Genomic DNA, 21,384 nt, shown 5'->3' on the forward strand with positions numbered 1-21,384 from the left:
TTTTGTATGCCATCTTCTATGAATTGTTTATTCATCTTCTTTGTCCATTTTTCAATTTTGGTGTTTCGTTTCATATTGATTAGTTAGGCCTCATTATATAGAATATTACCCTTTCTTGTGTGTATTTTACAAAGGCTATTGTATACCTTTAAAATACAATCCTGGTCTTTTTATTAATAGAGTCTGACTTTGCATATATAGACAGAAAAGTCTTCTATTTCTAAGACCACACAGTCAACTTGAATATTTTCCTTTTTTTTTTTTTTTGACTTCAGTGATTTTAATTTTTATGTTCATTTGCCATCTTATTTTGGTGCATCAATTCACTTCTTCTTTTCTAAATGATAAGTTGACTCTCCAAAACAGTTTACTAAATAATCCATTCTTTCCACTGATTTCCACCCCCCCCCCTTTTTTTTTCATCTATTTATTTTGAGGGAGAGAGTGTAAGCAGGGGAGGGGCAGGAAGAGGGAGAGAGAATTCCAGGCAAGCTCCACACTCAGCACAGAGCCTGATGTGGGGCTCCATTTCATGAACTGTGAGATCATAACCTGTGCTGATATCAAGAGTTGGGCGCCCAACCAACTGAACCATCCATGTGTCCAAAGGGCTCATGGGTTTTAAAAGGCTGAGAAAAATTGGTATGGTCCAATCTCTTCATTTGAGGAAAGAGGCAATCAGGGCCGGAAGTGGGAGAGGCCCGGTCAAGAACCCAGAGATTGTTGTCTGAACAAAGTTACTTTCAGGTTGCTGAAATGAGGAAATTCTTGAGCTCTGGGGTTTTTGAGAAGATACTGAAAAACATACTTACCCAGAAAGCTTTGATTCAAATTGGTGGATCATCTGGGTGGAGAAGTGCACTTTCCTCATGACATCGCTGCCCTCCTCCCTGAAGAAGCAAAGTCTCATGAAGGGGTCTCTTGGGCCCGGGGGCGGGGTGTGTCATTACAGGCTTGGGGGTGAAGGGAGTGGAGCTAGACTTACAGTACTGTGGTGCCCTGGCTAATCAGGTCAGCCAAGGTGAGCCTCTCAAACTGTAAACTGTGTGTGGAAAGCCAGTCTTCCGGGTCCTCCCAAGCTGAAGGTTGGGTCTCGTCTCCCTGTAGCCTCTGTGAGACAGAGCCAGAGTCAAACAGAAAACTGGGAGAGAGAGGGCAAGGCTGAGGATGCCCTAGGTTCCCTCCACACGGATGCCCAAGGGTTGCCAACTCTGAACGCAGTCTGAGAACCCACCTTGCCAAGGGAACTGAGGAATAAGGAGGCCTGTGTCCTAAGCCAGTTGCTCTGGGAATCCCCATTCTCATCCGTCACCTCATCCCCACTATGTGGGGACAATTCAAGGGTCACTCACCACATGCTGCCTCAAGAGAGACTGAATATACAGACAGACGGTGGCTAGACCATATATGACAATACAACTCCGACCCACGACCTCTGTAGCCACCAGTCCATGAAGCCAAACCACAATTGTAGCCACTGGTCCAGAAGGGTCAGGACTTGGTCAATGACTGCCAGCTTTCCTATTTTTTATTTCACATCCAGCTCAGCACCCACCAGAGAAGGCCGAATATGCCCTCAAAACCAATCCTATGAGATGCCCGCCTCCAAATTCCTTAAGCGAACACCTTCCTTCAGGGTACACATGAAGCTTTCCCCTTTTTCACCATAAAGCTTTCCGGCTCCCTGCGTTTGAGTCTCTGCCAAACACAAGTGAAGGTGGCTGACTCCCTTGCTAGAGCAAGCTCTAAATAAATTGCCTCTGTTCGCATATGGGTGGTTTTGCTTATTTCTACATTTGGATTTTCTGTATCTTCCCAGGTGTATGAATTTTGCCTTCTATCAGTCTGAAGGGTCCTCAACAAACATTTGTTGGCTGATGGGAGGGAATGGATTTATCCTGTCTAGTCCAGAGAAGACAGGAGCAGCAGGTAAGTTTTAAATATAGAATTTCCCCACTATTGTAGGAGTCTGGCCATGAAAAGGACTCTACCCCTTGCTTATACCTAGTGACATAGTTACATAGTCCTAAGCTCAGGATTTGGGTGGTGGCCTTGGTGGTGGAACCAAAGTTATTCATGGCAAGCATTCAACACTGGTGATGCTTTCCAGGAACCAGAAGGTAGAGAAAACTGACCGGAGGCTCTGAGCCCATTTGGCCTTGATCAGCCTCTCCTGGAGGTTGGCATTTCTTCCTCTTCCTGGTGGGTGTTCCTGAGCCCTTCTATGCACTAGGCGTGGTCAGTGGTGGTAGGGCTACAGTGTGAACAAGACAGAAATGTTCTTGCCTTCTTGGAGCTTACATTCTAGAGTGGGCAGGGGGACAGAAGAGAAGAAATGAAATCTATGTATATAATTTCAAAAAGGAATAGTTCTAGTGAGAAAATGGAGCAGGGGAATGTGATATACAGTGAGTAGGGTAGAGATGGGGAGGTCACTTCAGCTGGGGTGGGGATCAGAGGAGGCCTCTGTGAGCCATCACCTGGAGATCAAGAAGGAACCTGCCCTGTGCATGGCTAGGGAACACACATTCTGGGCAGAGGCATGGAGCGGGGAAGGAGTCAGAGTGTTTGAAGAGCAGAAAGGTGGCCACTGTGGTCGGTGTAACATGACACGAGTAGGGGCTGGGTAGGTGTGCAAGGCCTGGTTCAGGCCGGGCTTCCAGTGCAATCACTGTTGTTTGTGTGATACACCTAGGATGTAAATGTTGCCAGAATTGGTCATGACTCACTCAGGGTGTGGAACAGCATCATAAGGGAGGCCGGCTCAGTCCCACTATGACAGAAACTGCCATGCAGCATCTGATGACTGGGGAGTAGGTCTATACACTGTTTATCCCACCAAGACCCCCATCTACATTCAAAAATGGCTGCGCCCATCTCCCGGGCACTTGCTTGAACCTTAAGTTACTGGGTCGTATTTGTCAGGGCTTTCATTGTACTGGGTGAGGTGGAGGACAGGAGGTTGAAAATTCTGTGGATAGCTGATTGAGCTCCACTAGGCAGGGTGGAAGACACAGGAAGAGGAAAGTCTAAAGAAGAGCAGGAGAGGAGAGAGTGCAGTATGTGGGGTTCTCCATCCACTTGCTTTGTGATGCTGGCCCAGTGGGTGCGGCTCTTTTCTCACCTGGGACACAGGAATGTGAAGCTACGGCAGCACCCAGCTGTGCATGTTGCTGCATTAACAGATCTCGACAATGGGGCGCCCGGGTGGCTCAGTCTGTTAAAAGTCTGACTCCTGATTTCGGCTCAAGTCATGATTTCACAGTCATGCATCGGGCTCAGTGTGGAGCCTGCTTGGGATTCTCTCTCCCTCTCCCTGCCCCTCACCCACTTGTGCTCCTCCCATGCTCTCTTTCAAAATAAATAAATAAAACTTAAAAAACAACAACCTTAAAAAAAAAAACCCAAACCAGATCTGAACAATGATCCTTATTTCCCCCCTCAATGAAAATGAAATGTTATTATATTCCAGCTAGATAGCATTGTATGCCCTCAGTTCTGTGCCTGAAGCCTGCTCACTGCCCTGTTTCTAAAGGAAATTAGCAAAAGAAAGAGAAAGAAAGAAAGAAAGAAAGATTAGCAAGTGTTAAAAAAGTTGAACAACACTAAGAGCAAACACTTGAATAGCACTTATTATGTGTCAAGCACTGTTCACACATTAACTCATTTAATGCTACAAAGGTGTTACTGTCATTACCCCATTTTACTGACAAGAAAACTGAGGCACATGGGGCACCTGGATGGCTCAGTCGGTTGAGTGTCCAACTTCAACTCAGGTCATGATCTCATGGTTCCTGTGTTCAAGCCCCACGTATAGCTCGTTGCTGACAGCTCAGGGCCTGGATTCTGTGTCTCCCTCTCTCTCTGCCCCTCCCCTGCTCATGCTTGTCTCTCTCTCTCAAAAATAAGTAAACATTAAACATTTTTTAAAAAAATTAAAAAGAAAGAAAACTGAGGCACAGAGAATTTAAATAGTTTTCCCAAAGTCACACAAGCTGGTATGTGGCACAGCTGAGATTCAAACCCAAGCTCAAGTTAGCTCCAAACTGTGACTATTCTAATAAAGGATTGAGGGAGAACTGATCAAAAGGTAAATTTCTCGTGTGATTTTATGCTAATTAATGTCCTGCCCTTGAACAGCATCAACTAAAATCATGGTCCCCCCCCCCCCATCTCACATTTAGGGAAACCCTGCTTTACATAGTATGAACACTAGATGTCACTCTCTCCATCTTTCAGGACTCAACTTGACTCCCTGGCTGAGGACTCCGTGCATGGTGGATTGAGAATTCACCTTTCTTCCATTTCACTTGAATTTGAAATAAAATATCATGTTTTGGGGCATGGATTTTGTATCATTAATATTTGAAGGTCCACCATTAACACATAGACATTATAGATTTTGATGGTAGGGCATACTGATCATATAATAAGGTATGTGCTTTACATAGAGAGTCGTAAGCTCTTTACGTTGGGGTGATCCTTTCCATCTTTCCCACTGCTATTCATTTGTGAGGTATAGGAGGTCCCAGCTGTGGCTGATAATTGTATGAGTGGCCCTTGTACACCTGGGAAGTCATGTATTTGACATGAAATTAGATGAAGCAAAGACCCATATTATCAACATCTGAAGTCATTGAAAGAATCCCCCAGAATCTCAAGACTCTACTGACATTTCCTCATATTCTTTTCATTAAAATTGCTTTCCTATTAGTGACAATACTTGAGAAAAGTAAAATAGGACCATTTTCCTGATTGTTTAATTGCCAGCCTTAAAACTGTATTGTTTTTGGACTGATTATCGTTTCAAAGGTATCATCTTTAAACTCTTGTGTAGATGAGGTCGATGATTATAGGCCAGGCTTGTACCTAACAACTCCTGATCACAATAGTTTCTGTAGTAGAGTGAATTCTGAGTTCTAGACACTCTAGCCACCATTGTGGGAAAATAGTTCATTGACATGAACTAAAACCTAAAAGTCAGTCTAAAACAACAGTTCTGGTTATTCTAGAAGTTAATTCTCCTGCCATAATGCTCTTGCTCTGATAGTACTTCTGAAATGGATTTTTGGATCTAGGTTTTAGGGGATCCTCACAGAAAGACAAATCTTAGAAAGGGGAATTTTAGAATTACATTCCTTAGTCTTCAGGCTTTGATAATATAGACAATCTTCATATACTCCTGAATATTTAATGATATGGCCAAAAAGGCTATAGAATTTGCATAAAAGCATAGATATGCCTGTCATTTCTAAAGGCAGAGGACGGGTTATATGGTTAAGCATCTGTCTCTTGCTTTTGGTTCAGATCATGATCTCAGGGTTGCAGGATCGAGCCCTGCATTGGGCTCCATGCTGGGTGTGGAGCCTGCTTGAGAATCTCTCTCTCTCTCTCTCTCTCTCTCTCTCTCTTTCTCTCTCTCTCTCTCTCCCTCTCTCTCTCCCCCTTTCCTTTACCCCTCCCTCCCCCCACTTGCACTCTCATAAATAAATAAATAAATAAACAAACAAATAAATAAAGGCAGAGGATTAGAGATGAATGCTTAACTAATCTTTTTAACTCCAAGATCATATGTGAAGAAAGAAATAACACATTCTGCATTCCCTGACTATGACTTGTAAGCGCTGTAACTCACTTAAAGCACTATGGTTTTTACCAGTAAATCCTGTGTCTGGTTAACATGTGTAACCAGTAGTCCATTGTCTGGATTTTGGCCGAGTCCATGGATATCCTTCTGGTCCAAGTGCTTCTTTGAATCTCTGTCATTGTTTCTCCTTACACTACAAAACACACAGTGAGCGATTGATCAATGTCCCAGCACTAGACATTGACTCCACATTGTCAGGTTCTCCAGAGACATTTTTATTTCCCTATGGTAAATGGGAAGGGTTCCTGCAGAGTCCTGATAAGAGGTGGGCTCCAGGTTCATAAGACATTTTATTCTATGGTTCTGGTAGTGAGAAAACTGAAGCCCTTGGGCATAAGATGATGCCATGACCATTTATCCAGTCTCGCTTCAAGACAAGTATTCCCCCATCGACTGTCTTGAACAAAATGTTGTTACTATTGTTTTCATTTGAAAAAATCAAAGATCCTTACCAGTGGTTCTCCAGAAACTTATCATCTTGACCATGGAAGACATGACTAGTATCTGTAGCCATTATAAAAACACCCAACACTTATTTTCCTAGAGAGAAAACAGAATACCAGAAAAGAGAAAGATAAATGGAGCATAGAGATAACAGCCTTGGGGTGTCTATAGTCAACTCAATTCTCCTGTCATTGATCCATTTAATAAGTGCTTATTGAACACCTCCTAGGTATCAGGCTTTGTGTGCTAGGTGCTGAGGATATGGTGAACAAGGTAACAGCGGCTTTTCAACTTTAGCACTGTTGACATTTTGGACAGGGTCATTCTTGCTTGTGAGGCTGTGGGATGCTGCTAAGCCTCGACCCACTAGATGCCAATAGCATTCTTGCCTCCCGAATTGTGACAACCAAAATGTCTCTATGGAGTGCCTGGCTGACTCCGTGGGAGGAGCATGTGACTCTTGATCTCAAGGTCATGAGTTCGAGCCCCATGTTGGGCGTAGAGATTACTTCAATAAATAAAACTTAAAAAAAAAATGTCCCAAGGGGTGCCTGAGTGGCTCAGTGGTTGAGCATCCAACTTTGGCTCAGTGGTTGAGCATCCAACTTTGGCTCAGGTCATGATTTCACAGTTCATGAGTTTGAGCCCTGCATCTGGGCTGTCCGCTCTCAGTGCGGAGCCTGCTTTGGATCCTCTTTTCCCACCCCCCACCCCCACCTCTGTTCCTACCCTGCTCATGCTGTCTCTCAAAAAGTAAATAAACTTAAAAAAAAAAAAGTCTCTAGGCATGGCCTAACGTCTCATGGAGGAGCACAGTTGTCCCAGTTGAGAACCACTGAGCTAGATATCTGTCTTTGCCTCAGAGAGCTTACATTCTAGAGGGGGAGACAGATGTTAAAAAATTAAATATAGACGGGGCACCTGGGTGGCTCAGTCAGTTAAGCTTCCGACTTGGCTTAGGTGATGATCTCGCAATTCGTGAATTCAAGCCCCACGTCAGGCTCTGTGCTGACATCTCGGAACCTGGAACCTGTTTCAGATTCTATGTCTCCCTCTCTCTCTGCCCCTTCCCTGCTCACGCTCTGTCTCTGTCTCTCAAAAATAAACATTATGATTTTTTTTTTTTTAATTAGAGTATACAGGAATTGTGGCAAGTGCTAGGAAGGATGTGAACAGGATGATATGATGGAGACTAATCAGGCAAGGGATCTATTTTTGGATAGCTAAGGTCCTCAGTGGCCATGTAAAGAGCACGGTGAGGGCTGAACTGGGTGGAGAGGGCAATGAGTGACCATAAGGACTTTAAGAAGAGAGAGATGAGGGGCAAATACTGAGATGAGACTGAGTTCTTTTCTTTGCGAACTCCATCTACACTCAAAGAGGTGACCCTGCAGCCTTCTCCTCACAGCTGATCAGCAAGTCAGCAGTGGACAGGAACAAGATGGATCCATCAGATCCTCCCTGGGAATTCGGAATTACGAGCTATGGGGCCACCATGTACATTTAGAAGCAGGAAAAGCCTGTCTTCAGATCAAGAGTAGTGAGTGGTCATCCCCACCTTGGTTTCCCCAGGGCTATTTTCTCCTGCCTTCTTCCTTCTCTGCCGGCTCCTTCCTGGTCTCCCTTCCAGGCTCGCTCTCCTCTACCTGAGCAGTTAAAGTGGTTTAGGTTGGTGTTCCTTGAGGCTAAATTGTACACTCTTCCCTTCTCTATCTGCTTTTCCTAGGTGGTCTTACCCTTCCTTGCCCGTGGCTTCAACTACCACCTACATACATCAATGACTCCCAAAATGTATGTCAAAAATTCAGACCTCCCACTCTGACTGCAGACCCGTGTATTCATCGACACTGGATATTTCCTCCTGAAGTACCTCTAACTCACGTGTCCAAGACTGAATTCATTTATTCCCTACAGACCAATTGTCTTTTCATTGTTCTCCAGCTGAGAGAACACAGCCACTCTCCATCTATTCACATGGGTCAGAAACCTAGGAATTACTCCTGACACCTCATTCCCCATATCCAATCCATCACCTAATCTTGTTAACTTTCCTTCTCTCAAATCTCTCCACTTATCTGTCTCCAGTGACATTCGGTATCCAGGTCACTGTCATCTCTGCCACAAACAACTGCAGTAGACCCTCACTGGCCTCCCTACATCCCCTCAGACGCCCCCTCCAGACCCCCATCCTGTCTGTTCTCACTGCAGTCAGAGTGAGCTTCTAAAAACACAAATCGAATGTCATACGCCCTCTTCTCCCTAAGGCTTCCCTTCATTTCTAGGATGAAGGTCCTCAAGATGGCATTTGAAGTCTGGCATGATCTGGCTGCTGCTGCCCAGCTGTACCTCTCCAGCTTTCCCACTTTATTCCTGCTCCCTGCCCCCCTTCTGTGCTCCACAACTCCTCCCTTCAGTTCCTAGAATGGTATACATTTCCTTTAACCCCAGGGCCTTTTCATGTGCTGTCTTTGCTCTGGAGCATTCTACCTCCTCCTCACCTCCCCCACTCATTCTTGGTATTGCAGCATAAGTGTCAATTCCTCTGGGAAGTCTTCACCTTCCCACTTTATTTCCAGTTTCTTTGTGTTATCTAAACTTTCATAGATCTGTGCTTTCTTTTGGAATACTTTATTTTTAATTTAGAACGATACATCCATTGGTGTGATTTTTTTAAAATTGTGGTGTCTCTCTCCCATTAGACTGTAAGTTACATGAGAGTAGGGACTGGCTAGCAATAAATATTTGGGAGAGGGGAGGTGAAGGGAGAGGAGGAGGTCAAGAAACTGCCTTGGTTCTGGAACTTCTAAATGGTAATCCCAGGCACCTGTGACAGCTGCCTTCACCTTCTGCTCTTGGCTTCCATGAAAAACCCCGTTCCTTATAATTCCCGATATTTCTGCTGAAGCTAGCTCATTTAGGGGTCTGTTACTTGCAACCAAAAAAACATTGGCCAAGACACAGCAAGTGAGAAACTCCAAATGGAGTTGCAGCTTGAAAAATAAAAGCGTGTGTTCTTATGAAATCATTAAATAAAATAGCCTAATGATGGTTCGGCAACTTGCTTTTCTCTCTGGGGTTTTTAATCTTTTATTGAGAGGATGCTTTGTCATCTGGGAAGCACCAAGATAATGTGGCAGTGTTAATGCTAAAAAATGTTTAAAAAACAACTGGCTTTCCTTCAGTACGCCTGGCTGAGAGACCAGTGGCAGGGACTGTTGAAATAGAAATGCCTTGCGAACACTGGATGCCCCACAGTGCTCCGGTTCCTTCTTTTCAGTGAATGATTAACAATCATGAACTCAGAGGCCTACTTGAGGATGGGATTCTAGGGCGATCGATGTGGTCACTGATGGAGGAGGGTGTGGTGTTTCAGAAAGCACCAGAACTTGGGTTTCTTCAATCTGCTGAATGGAATGGGGTTACTGTTAACTGCTTGGTCTGCTTCAACTCAATTGTCAAGGGGTCAAAGGAAATTGAGAATATCAGAGAGCTTTGTAAATACAGAGTACTATAGAAATGTAGAACAGCATCAGAATAACATGCTCCTTCTTCAAGCACTTCAGCATAAAGTGATCATTCATTCCACGAATGTTTTTAGGGTGTTTGCGGGGATGCCAGAAAGAGCTGGTACTGGGGAGGCAGAGAGAACTGGACACAGCCCTTACCCTCAGGTCTTTGCTCAAATGAAACCCAATTAGAGACGGCTCTTTTGATTAGCCCATCTCAAAGAGCACCCCCTCCACCCTGCCTTGTTTTCTCCAGAGCCCGTTTTGTTTTATAATCTGACAAGCTCCAAATTTGCTTATTACTGTTTGCCCCCGCCCATCAACCCACTAAAAGATCCACGAGGGCAGGGACTTAGTTACGTTCATTTCTATTAGACTTTCACCTAATCAGTGCTTAGAACATAGTAGCTGCTCAAAAAAAACATTTGACTAAATGTACTCAGGGCAGGTCCAGAGTTCAGACAAATGTGGGTCACATTACCCTGGGGGACCGAGCTCAGGTGGGGAAGAGAATATGGAAGCTGGCCCTTAGAAGATGGCGTTGTGGGGCGCCTGGGTGGCTCAGTCGGTTAAGCGTCCGACTTCGGCTCGGATCACCATCGCGCGGTCTGTGAGTTCGAGCCCCGCGTCAGGCTCTGGGCTGATGGCTCAGAGCCTGGAGCCTGCTTCCGATTCTGTGTCTCCCTCTCTCTCTGCCCCTCCCCCATTCATGCTCTGTCTCTCTCTGTCCCAAAAATAAATAAACGTTAAAAAAAAAAAAAAAGATGGCGTTGTGGGCAAAAGGAGATAGCTCTGGTGAGCGGATAAAAGAAAAGCTCCCCCTAACTTCCCGGTTTGCTAATAGCTGGATTCTCCTAAACATCCAGAAGAAACCATCCCCAGGGTTTGTATTTTGAATGGCCAAATAACTGAAGTCTTGCCCCCATCCAATACATTTTACATTCTACTGACAATGATTTTTCCGACGTGCAGTTGTTCACCTGTTTAGAAACTGCCATGGTGCCTGTGGGTAATCAAGCTGAACCTTCTTTGCAAGGTTTACTTTCCCTCAGGACCTGTTCTTACCTCTCCACATCATCTCTTACCCTTCTATGGCCCCTGGCAACCCCTACTTACATACACCTTGCTGTTGCATACCCTTCTTAGCTCCAGTTGGATCTACTTCTAGAAACGCCCTTTGCCCTTTTTGTTTGACAAGAAAACCCAGCAAGTCTTTCCTGAACCCCATTTGCTGCCTTCCAGGCCCCAGGAAGGAAATCATTTCCTCCCATTGCCACCCGCCTGGGGCTGCCTCACACCAAGTTGTCACCGTCCTTCTCCCAAGCAGCCTGACTCCTTCCTTGTCCACTGTTGCACCTCCAGCACCTGGAACAGTGCCTGGTTTGCAGGAAGTGGAGGCCTAAGGGCCCAGGCTCCCTAAAGCTTTCTCACTCGGTTCTGAGCTTAGCGTCTGAATGTGCCTCACCCTCTCTTGCCACCCTGCCAACCCTGTGACACTCACCCTCACCTGCATTTCTTCATTTATTTCTCCATCTCTGGGAGAGGAGAGGTCTCTGCTTTTCCTGGCTCCCACTTCCTCTAAGCTCCTCCAAGCGACTCCACAGTGAAGTTCGCCCTGCCAGGAAGTGTTAGCTGGTCTCCAAGGTAACAGACTGCACCACTTTAGCCTGAGGCAGGGACAGGGGGGAAAAAAAACCCAACAACCAAAAACCAAAAAACCTGCCCTCACCCCAGGGAGGACATTACCACTTTGTCGTTGATAACAACCTCTCCCCAGGCACTCTGCTTTTCTCCACCTTTACAAAAGCCTGGAAGCAGGGTTTGGACTTCTTTTCTATTTCTAGTTTAGACCAGTACAGAGCCAGGTTACATCCTGTGGTAGGAACTGAAGACAGATAGAGAGCCTGCAAGGCGCTAGGTCAGGCGTGAAAGGTGGTAACTGTCTCTACTCCTCAGATTCTCTGGGGTCTCCCCAGCACACACCCTGAGAGAGGCCTGGCATTCCTTCACCCCCACCAGGTGTGTCCTCATCCAAACCTGGCTAATACAGCTGCGGGCTCAGTGACCTCTCAGTGTCATAAGATACCATCCACTGCAGTGGTTCCCAAACCCAGGTGCCCATGGGTTGTTTGCTAAGAAAACATACATACATTCGCATTTGGGAGACTGGTACAGAACTGTGGTAGAGTGTGGGAACAGGAATCTTTAACAATGGTCCCAGGTGATTGTGATGTAACCAGCCCTTGACCCATAGTTGGGGACCTCTTCAACTCAACTCCTTTTATGGAAGTCAAGAGAGAAGTGATGTACCCAATGTCTACCAGCTTGTAAAAGGCTAGGAGATCTCTACTTAGTTCATCTAAGTAATTTCTCAAATCACTATCTTCACTTTATGAACCTTTGATTTTATAATTTAGAGCATGTGCTACTTGTGGTAACCATCATACAGCAGAGTACCTCTTCCAATGTTGACACTACTAGTGGCTCCTTTAGGCCAGATGGGAAACAACAAATCCCTCCAAAATCGACATTGTTTACCTACCCGTTACTGTGGGCAGAGTAGTCATGGGTTGAGAGTAGTGTGGCATTGGAAGGGCATTTCGGTGACACCCAACAAAGCAGGAGAGGAGGGAGATCAGAGAGAGGTAAGGAGGTCAGAAAAGGCCGAAAGCAACCAACCAATAGCTAGTCTGTGAACAAGAGGTGAGGGTCCTTGTGCCCACCCTACTGGAAATCCTGGGTAGAAGGGGCTGGCTAGCTTTGAGACACCATTTGGGAAGACATGAAGGCCCAAGACATGTAGTTTAATACCCTCACCATTCCCATTGCTCCAGGATACATAGATTTTTCAACATTTTACAAGAAGCAAACCCCAATACTGAAAGGTCATTGTTACTGACAGAGACAGAGGTCAAGAAATCAGGTATCTGAAAATCAGAGGGAGTTAGAGACCTACTGTTTGCTAGCAACACTTTGAGATGCCAAGGTCTAAGAGGAAATGCGTCCTCAGTCCAGGGAGAAAGTCTTCCCAGCTCACCAAACTTCGCCATGGCCCGAGTGTGGGATGGACACGAACTACTGCACCATTCAGGCTGGAATAGTTGATGTCTCACTAGTAATAAGTGTAGAAAGATGACAAATGACTAGAGGGGGCTTCTTTTCTTAAAAATTTAAATTAAAAAAATTTTTTAAAATATAATTTATTGTCAAATTGGTTAGCATACAGTGTGTACTGTGTGCTCTTGATTTTGGGGGTACATTCCCATGGTTCATCACTTACATACAACACCTAGTGCTCATCCCAACACGTTAGAGGGGACTTCTTAATATTTGGGTCATGAACCCGTGAATGACCCGAAGGTAAACCAATAGCCAGTAGATTTCCTATCAACAAGGTAGCAGGGATCTAGTTAATTGGTGTTCTTTTAAGTGCTACAGAGGGGACAAGATATAGCCTGTGTGGGAAAATTTTCCTGGGTACACAATTCCCAAAAGGGAAACAGTAAAATCAAGGGGTGACGTCATCTAGTTCACCAATCAGTGAAGTTACCACGTAGCAAGATTGCAGAAAGTCTGACAATGAGAGGGGAATGATGGAAGATTAAACACAACTTTATAATAACTTACATACTTTTCCCCTCAACAAAACATATAACATTTATAGGTTGTTTCTAAGCAGGACTACCTTTTATGGTTGTTTGCATTCCTCATCCAGAAGAAGCAAACCATAGATTCAGCTGTTCATGTCTGAGCCAAGAAATCATGCAACTGGGACAAGCTATTTTTATTTCCCTTACACTAGCCAGGACAGCAGAGGTAGTCCTCGATTTGAAGTCAGAGAACCTAGGTTTGAAACCCAGATTCAATAGTAACTAGTTACTGAACCTTGGATAAATTGTTCACCTTGGGTAAATTGATCCATGGTTTTCTGGTCTATAAAATACCACTTCTACTTTACCTTAGGAGGATGATTAAGAGGACATATGGAAAAACACATAGCATGGGAGCACCTGGGTGGCTTAGTTGGTTAAGCATATGAATTTGGCTCAGGCCGTGATCGTACAGGTTGTGGGTTCAAGTCCCACATCAGGCTCCATACCAACAGTGTGCAGCCTGCTTGGGAGTCTCTTTTCCTTTCTCTCTGCCCCTACCCCACTTGTGCTTTCTCAAAACTAAATAAATAAACTTAAAAAAAAATAGCATGAATTTAATGTTAGTTTCTTTCTCCAAACTCTTAATTGAATGCCATTATCTCTTAAACACAATATTTAAAAATTTATGAACTGCCTTAATACAGTAGTTGATATGCTTCAGTTAGAATGTTAGTTATCATGATATTTGGGAAGTTTCTGTTACCTAAGACCTGAGTTCATAGCAGCATTATTTGTAATAGCAAAAAACTTGGAAACAACAATGAACATCAAAAAGGGAGGAAGTAAATCAACACACACACACACACACACACACACACACACACACACACACACAATACAGCCACTAAAAATGCATAAGATTTATATTTACTGAACAAAGATGTCCACCATAAGTTAAAAAAAGTAGTGACAGGTATGTATAATATGATCTTGTTTTTGTTAAAACAACTGAACAGGACATATCCATGACACACATGTATACAACATGCGTATAGACACACATGATATTGTAACACACACATATATTGTAACTATAGCAAAATATCTGCAGGAATACCTAATAAACTGTTAACAGTGATAATCTCTGGAAGGTGGGTTGAGGAGGGACTTTTAATCTCTTACAGTTTTTTTTTTTTAATTCTACAAATGTATTACTGTACCAAAAAAAAAAAAAATCCTTTGCCCCAGTTTAGGGTTATGGTAACTTTCGTCTCCACAACAGCACTTCAGACGAGAAAATGTTTCTGATGATGTAAAAATGAGGTGAAATGCTAGAGTGGCATGAGTGGGAGTGACACCACAATACGAGTTCACTTTGCTACTAATGACATTAGTAAAATATGAGGTAGTCAAAAGCTTTCTTAGATAAGTGGATGGATTGTTTTCTCCTCAAGAACAATTTATCATCAATTTATCATAATAGAAACGGTTTTCTCTGATTGGTTCTTCAACTGCATTTGCATTTTGCCACAGAGATTGAAGCGATGTAAAAGAATGAGGTTTTAAAAAAAAAAAATTATTTAGGAAGGGTGCCTGCATGACCCAGTTGGTTAAGCATCTGACTCTTGGTTTTGACTCAGGTCATGATCTTAGGGTTCTTGAGTTTGAGCCCCATGTTGGGGTCCACGCTGACAGTGTGGAGCCTGTTTGGGATTCTCTCTCTCTTCCCTTCTCTCTGCCCCTCCCCCAGTCTCTCTTTCTCTCAAAATAAATAAACTTAAAATTTTTTATTTAATACTTGAATTGTCTAAGGCAAGTAAATTAAATATTTAAACAACATGAAAATAGTGCCAGACCGCATTTATTTTAGTGACTTGCCTTGACAGATAATAGAGATTGATTTAATGATGACCAAATACAATGGCAGTATTTACCAAAAGGCCATAAAATGGCCAGTTGGGGACAACTACATTTAAAGTGAGATCAAATCCTTGAGTCTATTCCTTTTAGCAGAAATAATTAAAACCATCTTGGCAGAACCAAGTCTTTGTGAAACATACCAAATCTGTGGCTTCTAGATAGCTGAGACCCAAAAGCTTGAAAGAAGCCTCCAGAGAGTTATCTCAGTATCAACAGGGTGCTTGCATCATCCTGGTCCTTTTTGCATTAGTGTCCACATGAGAGCACTGTGAATTCAGTAGTAAAGGGTCTTGAGTCCAAAGGGTCTTGAGTAGCAATGGTCTTAGGTCTTACATCCTAAAGAAACTGGCGTATTACACGGTCAAATACTTACCAATAAAATAACCACACTTACTTATGAAAGGCTGATCTAGGAAAGCCTCTGCTTTTATGAAGGATTTCACTGAAATGATCCTGGCAGACAGGAGATTAGGTCTTTCAAATACAGTTTCATAATTTTTCTTTGTAACCTAGCCCCAAATTTAATTATGATAATTCAGTTCACATGTAAATCACTGTGCCAGGTCTCTAAGGAAAATGAGAAAGCCACATTCCTTGCATTCAAGAGTTTGTAATCCAGTGATCAAGTATTTATAAATAAGAACAGCAGCAATTAACATTTGAACGCTTACTATGTGCCCGGTGCTCTCCTTGTTTTCTCATTTGAACCGATGGTAACCCTACGCCATTAGCCCCATTCTATAGGTGAAAAAAACCAAGGCTCACAGAGGCTAAGTGATTTATCAAGGGTCACACAGCTAGAATTTTGGAAGCAGGATTTGAATCCAGGCACTCTACTTGCCCCAAATAAGTTCTTTTACAGAGGTATAAACAAAGAGAGAAAGCACAAAAAAACTTAAATATGTTGCAAATATGAGAGGTATTAGGGAAAACTGTGAGAAGGAGGTAGTGCAGCCACAACTAAGACAAAGAGCAGGTGTAGTGAAAGAATGGAGAATAGCTGGCTTGTCCGCGTAGGATGAAAAGATACAGTGGTAAGACTGTCTCCTCCTAGAACCACAAAGCCACTGTGGAAAGAACAGCCCAACTGTCCATTAGAGTCACCAATCCTAATGCCAGGCTGCGCCAGCGAAGAAAATGAATGGACAAGCAGCTTATGTGCACATTGTATTTGTGTTAATAAAACCATAAAACTACAAAAAAAAAAAAAAAAGATACAGTGGTGGGGAAAAAACAAAACCGAAAGCCAGATCATGAAGCTATGTTAACGAAGATGGGACTGCATTCTGCAGATTAGGAATGACAGGAACTCAAAAGAAACGATATGCTTTCGTGTTAAGCTTATTTTGGCAGAAGTTATTCGGGTGGATCGAAGTAGATCGAAGTTGAAGGAAGACTGGTTCAGACGGCTGTAGACCAGAACAGCTGTCCTAGGTCAACTGCCCAATGACTATTTATCAAAGGCATTTTCTCCTGGGTTGAGGGCTCTGCTGGTTGTGTGACTTTGGGAAAGTCGGTATACTTTTCTGAGGCCTTGACCTTCATTTTCATCTCGAACAAGTTAACACTGGATATGCTCTCTTAGATTTCATCCAGCTCTACAATCTTATGAGTCTCATGAGAAATCTCTTCTTGAAATTTAATCTTGGGTGGTCATAAGTCTGTGAGTGGAACTGGGACTGAATTGTAGAAAACTTGAATGTGCTTGAAAATGCCATCCCATTGTTTTCTCCTCCTGGGAAAAGAACCAAAACTCTAAAAAAAAGTAATACAGCATTATGCTTTCTATCTTTGATTCCATTTATAAATACCTACTTTTACTTTGTTGCTGGGTAACTGTGACCCAGAAGAGTTGACTTTGCATAAGAGGAACCCAGTCCTTTAGTCTTGGTATTTTTCCTAAAATCTTCTCATACGGTGGTTAGAACAAAGTTAGTGCAAGACTAAGTCAAAATGTGTTTTTGGACTCATGTTATTATGGTTTTTGTTGCTGTGTTTTTTAAGGAGGCTCTATGCCCAACATGGGGCTTGAACTCACAACCTTGAGATCAAGAATTGTATGCTTTACCGACTTAGCCAGTCAGGTGCCTTCATGTTACTGTTTTTAAAGCCAGTCTGTTTTTTCCTAAATTATTACCAAAAAGAAGGAAGTGTTTTCTCCTGCTGTCTTATAAGTTCAGTGGAAGTCTACTATTACAATTTCCAATTGATCTATCGATTAATATTTACGGAACTCTTCAAATACCTCTCCTGTGTTATACATCAGGATAGATTTGGATGGTATAAAGATAGGGTGATCAGCTCATCCCTTTTGCATGGAACTTTCCCAGTTATAGGCCTGAAAGTCTCATGTCCCAGGGAACCCCTCAGTCTCAGGCAAATGGGGATGACTGGCCACCCTAAGAAGATAAGATGCCTTCATGATCCAGAACTCAAGGATGTCCAAATCCTATCTTGTCTTTATCTTCATACTCCCCATGAGTCTCCTGTAAAGGCCATATAAAGGAGAAACAGCAGCAAAGAGTAAATGCAGTGCTTTATTTGATTATTAGCTATTACTCAGCTGGGCTAATCCCAAGACCCCTCGAGAAAGGTGCAGTAAAGCTGTGATGGCGCACATGGTTGAGTCTAGAGACTCTGTACTCTCCTTCAACCCCAATCTAAAAATCTTAGAAGTTAAGATCCTTTGGCCTGCAGTGAAGTAGAAACAGAAGCAAAGATGAATGGCTTAGGTCTATGTGTGAGGAAGAAACACAAGACGGCTGGCTTTGAGGGCCTTGGCTCAGTAGATCTCTCCCAGTCCATAAAAATATGATGCAGAAGAGAAAGCCACATACATGTGTATATGTGTTTTTTTTTTTTTTTTTTTTTTTTACTGCTGAGTGACTCTTCTTATTGGTAAATATGGCCTCATCTACACTCTAGAATAATGGCATCTCTTGCCAAGGAAGGAGCTGGGAGCAGGAGTGTAAAAAGAGACGGAGACCTTCCCCCTGCCCGATGCTAAAACAAAACAAAGAGGCACGGCACTGTCACTGTGTGAATAGGTAAAACCTCTGTAAGAATTCAACTTCTGAAGTAAAATCTTAAAATCAAAGCTTATTTCAAAGCAATAGAAGCCTTTTTAGTTTCTTTAGTAGACAATTTATTTTGATAAACTTGCTCAATAACAAAAATACAAGTGAAGAAAATTATGTTCATTTTATACAGTTTGTATTAACAATTTGTTTTGAAATTATTAATTGAAAAATGTTATAACCAATTAGAAAACAATTCTTAATAAAATTTGGGGTAATATACAGACCTTGATCACAAACTCTAAAATCTCTTGAGGTGATACAACTAGTTAAGTCCTGTGTAGGGAATGCAACCTACAGAGGCCATGTTTTTCCTTCATATATTTTTATCCTTCAAAAATTAGTTCTGAAAGACAGCTTACTATTTTGAATTGTGAATGTAAATTTAATTTTTAAAAGAAGATCAAAGCAGGTTGATAAAACAGTTACTACAATCAGAGTAACTTGTGGCTAGTAGTCTTTTAATAAAGACAAAATAAATGCAACATGTTCTTCCCATGAAGCCCACGATGCGAAATGATAGCTAAGAGTATATCTAAAGTTAGTTTCCAATACTTTTTCAGGGCCTTTCCTCTAAATCAATAGATTGTATGTCACCAGGACTGTTTATTATTTTACTTAAGAGATTAAACAGTGAATTCACAGAACATCAAGCAGGGATATCAAAGCTTTAGGCAGAAGGGTAAAAACCAATGAAGTGTTTTGGTCATTTAGAACATTAAAAAAAAAAAAAAAAAAAAGAGGAGCCATTCTTCAAAAACAAAACAAATGGAAGAGAAAATAGGATAAGAAGTATAAGAGTCAGAAAAGTTACGTACACACATTAACAACATAGAACATGGATTACCTTTGGGAAAAATCATACTGAAATGTTTGCTTTTAATGAATCCAAGATTTTTCATGTTTACAGATGTTTAGGCATGTTCAATAGGAGCTTCCAAAAATTTCAAACTAATTAAGTCTTGTGCAAATAAAACCTATAAACAGTTTTCAGCAGATTTTACAGTGATGTTCTTAGGTCTGAGAAGAATGCGCACACTCTAAAAACAATGTAACAGACAAAAGTTTGACAAATGATTGCACCATAAAACAGTGTTTTATATACAGTTTACAAGATATGATTTCCTGCTATAAATTAATATCGTACTATGTAGTACTTATTATAGTGATCTTTTTAAAAAGCAACTGCTAACAGTTGTCTATCTTTTCACTTACAGAATTTATAGAATTTTAAATGAATGAATCCATTTCATTGTTTGGTCTGGAAGAGTACAAAGATTTGACTTCACATACTACTTGATGGGACAATCTCAATCCTGGGTTAGAGTGCTGACTGGTTAGAGGGAGGGTTCCCCTATCAGCCCTTTGTGCACTGGACCTCCAAGACAATGAGGAAATTAAAGACATTTAATGGTTTGGGTAATAGATACAAATAAAACCTTACATTTTGTAATCTTATATGCAATACCACTGTAAGTGAAAGAAGTAAACAGTGGGGAAATTCTTAGCAGCTGAGAAACTTTCTCTCCCCATGCTTGTGATCCAGTTAAAAATGTTTTGAGAAACTATTTACAATAAAATTCATCTTTTGGAAGAGAAAAGCTCTTGATCATATCATAAATTAATTTGAACCATACTTTGCTAACACTTTATCTCAGTGGTATTAATGGTGACAACCAAAACTTCCCTTCAAAGTGATCCATTTGACTGAGGACCAATCAAATCACAATGGGAAGTGCAATCCCAAATGTCCATAGAACACATCCAGTGGTTTTCTCAGAATTAACTAGACATGATAATACTTGGGGAAGAACGGTCTCCTTCAGTCATTTCCCAAGACGTTTCTTTAACCCTGGGAAGGAAAGGTGTGACATTCCCCCAGAATACTCAAGAAATGCACCAGAGTGGTGGTTCACCTCTTCTGACTCCTGAGTGAGCTGGGACACTGGGGTTTTCTTTCACAATAAAATACTGCTGAGTTAACAGTAAGATATATGAATGTCAAACAAGCCAGTGTGAAACACGTCAGGCTCCTCCATTTTCTTCTTTGAATATCTGAAGAGGCAGCCACATCTCGGAAGTAATCATCTTATAATTTATAATTGAGCTCTTTTGAAAAAACAGTGCATTCATTTCTGTTTGTGTGAAGCATGGACTACACGGGACTCTAACTCTACTGGATAGGGACATCTGGGTTGCCGTTTCACTAAAAAGAAGAAAAACTCAGCTCCATTGCCAAGAAAGAACCTCCTGCCCCACATCTCAAACAGGAGATCGTCATAGTGTTCACCTGGAATAACAACTAAGCACTGATATGAAAGCATGGAAACGTGGAGAAGAGAAATACTGTATTTTAAAACTATTATGGATTCAAGGGTTAGTGGCAATGCTTCTAGGAGAAAACGTAAAGCTGTGGGTTTAGTACAGCCCTTTAAAGTAAATACAAAAATGTTAGCTTCTAGCAAACAAAGGCATATAGCATATAAAGAAAACGTTGTATTGCTCCGGTTTTTGGTAAAGGAGATGTGTTAATAATGCACACAGATGAACACAAATTTCACTTTTATAGCAGAGTGAAGTTAGTGTTGTAGATAGCCAAAATATTATGAACTGACATTAGCAGTGAACTTTGTATTTATGTAAAGTTGTGTGCTTGAACACAGAAAATGCATTATTTGTGTAACAGACTAAGCCAGTAGAAAAAGAGAGCCTTTGTACAACAGACAACAGTTGCCAATAATTTAAATAGTGTCAAGATTCCCCAAATTATAACATTTTACATGATCTTACCTTCTACAATCATATACAAATAAATTAACCCTACAAAGAATTTTAGCTTAACTTAAAATTGGACCTAGAAAGGTATGGGATTATTTGTACCTATTACAAAAACCTGTTAAAATCAAGGGCTGCTACAAAGAATGAGGTAAACTGAAGACTCTCTCCACTACGCAGCCTTCAGATAAATGGCTTTTTTTTCTATTGAGTTCTAGGTTTGCACACCACAGTGTTTTGCTAGCAAAGCATTCAGAGTTCTCTTCCAGGAACGGTTTGCATGTGTGTGTATATAAATTTACACACACATACACACACACACACATATATACACACTGTATACTGCATCAGCAAAATATATATATTATATATATATTTATATAAATATAAGGAATATTTCCCCCACCCACCCACCCCCAACA

At 41.9% G+C, this 21,384-nt stretch overlaps 1 protein-coding gene across 3 annotated transcripts in view; it reads right to left on the reverse strand.

Moving 5' to 3' along the window:
* VWA3A (von Willebrand factor A domain containing 3A) overlaps positions 1 to 11,628 on the reverse strand; it is a 60,652-nt gene extending 49,024 nt beyond the window's left edge. For all 3 annotated transcript variants that reach the window (XM_047838505.1, XM_047838506.1, XM_047838507.1), the window contains exons 1-5: positions 11,099 to 11,628; positions 6,100 to 6,187; positions 5,657 to 5,780; positions 986 to 1,110; positions 813 to 890 (exon numbers count right to left, since the gene is read on the reverse strand). In XM_047838505.1, the coding sequence (XP_047694461.1) occupies positions 813 to 890; positions 986 to 1,110; positions 5,657 to 5,780; positions 6,100 to 6,161 (389 nt within the window). In that variant the 5' untranslated portion in view covers positions 6,162 to 6,187; positions 11,099 to 11,628. The remainder of the gene's footprint in view (positions 1 to 812; positions 891 to 985; positions 1,111 to 5,656; positions 5,781 to 6,099; positions 6,188 to 11,098) is intronic.
* Between the last annotated feature and the right edge of the window lie 9,756 nt (positions 11,629 to 21,384).

Source organism: Prionailurus viverrinus, chromosome E3, assembly GCF_022837055.1.
Source record: "Prionailurus viverrinus isolate Anna chromosome E3, UM_Priviv_1.0, whole genome shotgun sequence".
NCBI lineage: Eukaryota > Metazoa > Chordata > Mammalia > Carnivora > Felidae > Prionailurus > Prionailurus viverrinus.